This window comes from Phaseolus vulgaris, chromosome 9 (genome assembly GCF_000499845.2).
Source record: "Phaseolus vulgaris cultivar G19833 chromosome 9, P. vulgaris v2.0, whole genome shotgun sequence".
In the NCBI taxonomy this organism is placed as follows: Eukaryota; Viridiplantae; Streptophyta; class Magnoliopsida; order Fabales; family Fabaceae; genus Phaseolus; species Phaseolus vulgaris.
The window spans coordinates 2,283,202-2,289,006 of record NC_023751.2 but is presented as its reverse complement, the minus strand read 5'-3'; the positions used below and the strand labels follow the sequence as shown (position 1 = coordinate 2,289,006).

At 33.5% G+C, this 5,805-nt stretch overlaps 1 protein-coding gene across 1 annotated transcript; it reads right to left on the bottom strand.

Annotated features, from left to right (window-relative positions):
- Positions 1-576: 576 nt before the first annotated feature.
- LOC137821323 (S-type anion channel SLAH4-like) lies at positions 577-3,018 on the bottom strand. Its single transcript, XM_068625865.1, has 2 exons — positions 2,080-3,018; positions 577-871 (listed from the first exon to the last, which is right to left on the bottom strand). The coding sequence occupies exons 1-2, from the start codon at positions 2,983-2,985 to the stop codon at positions 623-625; spliced, it is 1,155 nt and encodes a 384-aa protein (XP_068481966.1). The 5' UTR covers positions 2,986-3,018; the 3' UTR covers positions 577-622.
- Between the last annotated feature and the right edge of the window lie 2,787 nt (positions 3,019-5,805).

The following is a 5,805-nucleotide window of genomic DNA, read 5'->3' as shown; positions in this document are numbered from 1 at the left end:
AAGATTGCGTGAATCTCTTATATGTTAGGCATCTTCCATGTCTTCAGATTGCGTCATAATTTATGTTGGTAATAGATGGATTAGTTAAGAAATAAGGTTGAAACTATTTTTTTTTATCGATAATAAAAAATCAATAAATGAGAATCACTTTTAGGGTGGTCCAACCCTTATACATAAATAATATTGTCATTCTCCTAGCTAGAACCGTCTACTAGAATGCAAACAAATATTAACGGATCATCCTCATACAGTCCAAAGGATATAAAATCCAATTTGAGTAAGGAAATAGATCACAACTAGACTTTGCGTAAATCCAAGACTGAACCTTTACTTGCGCTAAAGCAAACACTTCTACCGCATCTGCCACTCCCCTATTGAAGATGACAGAGTTCCCTAAGTTTCCAAATTTCGCTCACTACACTGACCCAAATTGTACCCAAACAACGTCCTCCGAAGTAGAAGCCGGAAACATCTCCTTTTGAAGGTTGAAAGTGTAATATTGAAGATCACACATCGATAAGAGTTTAAGATATTTTATAATTTATATGTAAGATAAACTTTCACCTTATAAACCGATTTTATAATGTTGAGTTAGACATTTATTCATGTAGTATCAGACTTGCTATCGGATAGTAACATCTCTTAATAGTAGAAGCATATTAGAGTTGAGGAGAGTAAAAAACGTAAGAGCAAAGGAGACAAGAACTGAAAGAGCGAGCAGAAGGAGCATCAGAATGTGAGAAAAAGTTCCTTTCACTTGTTCTGCATAATTCATTGAAACGAGAGCAAGTGCTGTGATGGGAAAGGAGTAAGCCCACCATGTAACGTTGAACCTTTTCATTGATCTCCTGAAAAGGGTTGGCCTGCAAATCTGCTCAACACCAGTAAATATGTTTCATCCAATCAAATCATCGCTGTTGAAAATTCAAATTCACTATAGATGTTGAATATGACCAATTATAATAGTACTGCGAAAATTTGTTTAATTCTAAACAATTATAATAGTATAGCCCTGTATATGTTTTTCATTTTAGTGAAGGGAAAGACTATTGCATAGATGAAAACAACTAGAGTTTAAATTTTACATAATGTCTTTGTTCTCCTCTGTTCAAACCAGCTTTCCAAGACAAAAATTTAGAAATAAGGGAATGCTGAATTGGCATACATTTTAAAACAGCTGAAATCAAACACACACTGTAATAAATATACCAACTTCATGATCTATTGCTAAATAAATTTCCAGGCTTTTGTAATTTTATAATCCTGTGCTATTAAATTAAAAAATGGGTGTAAAGATGTTCGAGATGTTTATTAAATAAATTATAGCTTTGGAATTTTTATTTTATCGAGTTTATATGAACAGTTCGTAACACATATGTTTTGTTTCTTTCAAATGTATAAAAGGTAAGAAAAGAGAGAAGCACTAAAATAAAAAGACACATTTTATTTTATTTATAGTTTTAAACAATTTAACAAAGTAGTATAAGATGATACACACCAAGACACAAAAATTACATTTATAAGATTTTCTAGAATAGTGTAATTTGTGCTGAATTCTTTGCTCGATCGTCTCTGAATTATAATATTTCCTTTGTTTAGGAGCTGATTTTGGAAAAGAGTTAGAACACTCTAAATATTTTTATTTAATATATTTTTATTGTTTTAAAAAACTATAGAATAAAATCAATCAAATTAAGCGTAAAATTCTTTTATTATACAGTCATCCAATCATTATGAAATGGGATAGTTACTTTTATGCTAATAACGGTTTAAAAAAATTCAAATATATTTGAATATAAGAATAATATAACAACTTATATTTTTTATATAACTACATTATAATTTTCAAAATTATTATTATAATATTTTTTATATCATTTAATTATAAATTTACTTTTTATTATATATTTATATATAAATTTATCATATCAAAAGTTAAAAGTTGTATATACTATGTAATGTTGTCAAATTATCATTTATCTAAAATTTATATGGTAAATGTATTACTACGAATGTTTATTACCAAATTTTAGGTGACAATCTTTTTTAAAGGCAAGCTCGGAGAGAAGTTAATCTTACCAGTGAGGCGAAGAGGAAGAGGGAGAGAAAGAAGAGCATCTTGGAAGCAGTATCAAAGGTTCCAACAATGGATTCCCAAGCCAAGCTTGCGACGCTGGGCGCTGCAAAGAACAAGAACAAAACTGGCCTTAACAAAACGGGAACCCCATCTCTACCCGATAATCGCTGATAAAGCGTAACAAACAGCACCGCGTAATGCACCATCCCCACCGAAAACAACCACACCGCACACTCTTTCCACCCCATGTGCGCAGCAGCATGTGCCCCCACCAAGTTCCCTATCACCGACATCTGGCTCGTGGGGTTCCCCGCCGCAGAGGATAAAACCCTCTTCCCCTTCGTCAACCACTGCCCGTAGATCTTCACGTCAAGCACCACCATCGGCACCGCAAACACCCACCACAGAACTAAGTAGAGGGTTGTTTTCGGCGCCACGAACGGCGCTGATTGAAGCAATAGAAGCCACGAAATCCAGGGCGCAAAGAGGTAGTTAACCCCTACAGGGTGCAAGAACTCGGCCTTCACCATCTCAAAGAAAAAAAAACACCTTAGGAGGTAGAGAAGGGAGAGTAAGACTAGAGTGAAAAGAGAGAGAGACCAGAGTGCACAGACAGCCGCGGAAGGAAGCGTGGAAAGCACGCGCGGTAGAGTGGTTGTGTCGTGTGTTGATGTGATTATTATCCTCCACAGTAAAGCTTGGCTTCCCAGGGAGAGGCTTATTCTGAAGTAGCCTGCATGGAATTTGGTTAGAACAGAGATTAGGAGCGTTGTGAAAGAGGTTGAATGTTGGTGGTTGCTGAAACTGTCGGTGTGGCTATAAGCGTTTGAGGTGGCCGTGGTCGTGGTCGTGGTCGTGTCCACCACAAGTTCAATCTCGGATCGCGAATCTTGCGTTGCCATGCCCATTCTCCAACCCTCTCGTAGAAGAACAATTGTTGTTGTGATGAGGGCATTCCTCATGCAATGCAAGGGTTTTGTAGGGGAAGTTTAGACTCGAGCATAAACGGTAGGAATGTGCAAGTGGCCGTATAAAAATAAATTGAAAAATATTTTATTAACACCCTCTTCTCTCACTAACACATACTTGACACCGCTTGCGTGATATTAATTGACACTGCAGAACATTTGGTGAGGACGTGACATTGACTCTATATTATAATATATGACTCGTAGCACGCGCAAAACTGGTTATCCGTGTGTGTCTGTAACTGGTTACTTATGTGATGTTTATGACCACCCACTATTCATGAAAAAAAATTCAATTTTTTTTAATAAGAACCATATATTACATCGGTTAAATGACTTAACCGGTGTAATAACCCTACCACAACTACCCAACCATAAGTTCCTCCACATATACTGGTTACCCATGTGTCTTACCTATGTGACGTTTATAACCCACCCACTCTTTATAAAAAAAATTCAACTGTTTTAATATGGATCATATATTACATCGGTTAGATCACTTAACCGATGTAATATGGCTCATTCTAAGTTAGAAAAAAAATATTACACCGATTGTTTTGTAATATATATATTTTTATCCTATTTTGAAGTTTGCGTTGCTCATTCGCGCGCAATCTCACTCTGTCACGTTATTGTCACGTCTACAACGTCAAATGTGTGTCATGTGCAGAGGGTGTCAACGTATCGGGAGTGAAATAAATTATACAAGGTTTGTTTTTGTTTATTTTAATTCAAGGTCATCTTTTTAGTTGCTTTGTCACGTTATAGCTGGATAATGATATAGTATATGCTGGATAATGATATAGTATATGCGTGTGTGTATATTTTTAATATAATTTTGTGTTCCTACTATTGTTCCACGAGGCATAAATGCACGGGTGTGTAATGATTCATGAATCAAGCAATTGCAAGAACACTTTAGGGCTCCAAAGTCTAACATATATATTTTTGTTTCAACTCGACGAGAGTGATTTGTTGTGTATTGACCTTCGTTTCTAGAGGAGAATATTCTTAGTGTCTTGAGTTCTAGATAGAGTTTCGAATTTGATAGAGAGAACATGCACTCACTTCAACCTAATCTTAAAATAATTTCTTCATTAATTATTACGTTAAAAAAAGTCTCAATTCCAAAACAGTGAGCGTTAATGTGGATTTGATCAATTATAACACTTCAATTAATTTCGAAATATTTTTTAAAATTGTACTAGTTTTTAAAATATTTTAAATTGTAAAGTAATTTTTAAATATTTTATATTAACTATAAATTTTCATTAATTAATTTTTAATATTTGTAACTTAAATGTGAGGTTGGGGTCTAATCCCACTTGGTTTACCCCAATCTAACTTAAGCTCACCTCAGTTTAGTCCGATCTTACATGACTTGGACATGACTTACTAAACCTTTATTGACTTGAATTGATTTGGTCGAACACAATAACTTTTTCTGATCTTAGCTTGGACCAACTAAGTCCGACCTTGACCTGAACCAACTCGATCCCACAAAATGACAAAAGCTTAGTCGAACCCAACAAAGTCCAATTCAATCCAATCATGGCATAGGCCAGATCCAACCTAGTTCAATTTAAGTTAAGCCCAACCTATAATACTTTGAGTTTGACCTAATCCAACCTACTTGGGCCTATCTCGACCTAAATTGATTTAGGCTCAAGCCAATAACCTTGCATGACTTGCGCTCAACTTGACCTGTCATTTCCTAACTATGACCCATCCTGTCCTGAGCCTAATCCAACCGACTTGACTTTGACCTAATTTGTCTTTGTTTGATATGGATCTAACTCGACTTAGCCTAACCTGGATCCAACTTGACTTGGATCCATCTCGAATAGTTTCTTCACATGGTCACAACCTAACTTAACTTCACCTATCCTTAACCCGATCCTACCCATTTTGTCTCAAGTTTAGATTTATATCAAGTAAATATTTTCATGTATATAAAATCTTTTTCCATGAATGTTTGTTTTTCCATTTCTCTTTTTAAATAAAAATTTTACTTTAAAAAGTTCCATGGGTTGGGTAAGTCTTAGTGACCCATGAAAATTTCTTGAATATTTGGTTTTAGTGACTTTTTCTTATGTGAGCTTTTTATGTCTTTAACCCATATGAATCAAGGACAAGTTCTATACATTGAACCGAATTGGTTGGTCTAATTCTAATTAGTTTGCATATGTTGTGATAGTTGTTTGATGTTTTGAATGAAATGATTACATCTAAATTGTAGAAATTAGAACAATTTTAAAGTTTTATGTATGACTAAAATCGGATTTTTCATATTCTAAGATAAGGATTAAAATAAACATAGTAATTGATTACTTGAAATTTTTTTTTTTAAAAAAGGTATATAAATTATACAAAATCGGTAAAAAAAATGTTAAGAAACTTCAAATGGAAAATACTCATGAGTTGTTTAGAATTATTTGAGACAACTACAAATATTATATGACGCTATATGAGTTAGGGACAAGTTCTATATACATTGAAACGAATTGATTGGTCTAGTTCTAATTCGTTTACATTAATATTTATATATGTTGTGATAGCTGTTTGATGTTTTGAATTAAATGATTACATATAAATTGTAGAAATTAAAACAATTTTAAAATTTTATGTATGAGTAAAATCGAATTTTAATATATCATGAAATATAAATATATGTTTCATATTCTAAGATAAGGATTAAAATAAACATAGTAATTTATTACTTGATTTTTTTTAAAGATATATAAATTACACAAAATGTTA

Bases quoted from the DNA above. Each gene is read 5' to 3' on its own strand.
- LOC137821323 (XM_068625865.1), bottom strand. From the start codon at position 2,985: ATGGGCATGGCAACGCAAGATTCGCGATCCGAGATTGAACTTGTGGTG. The intron at 872-2,079 runs GTAAGATTAACT...GGTGTTGAGCAG, and splicing joins TCTTCCTCTTCGCCTCACTG to ATTTGCAGGCCAACCCTTTT.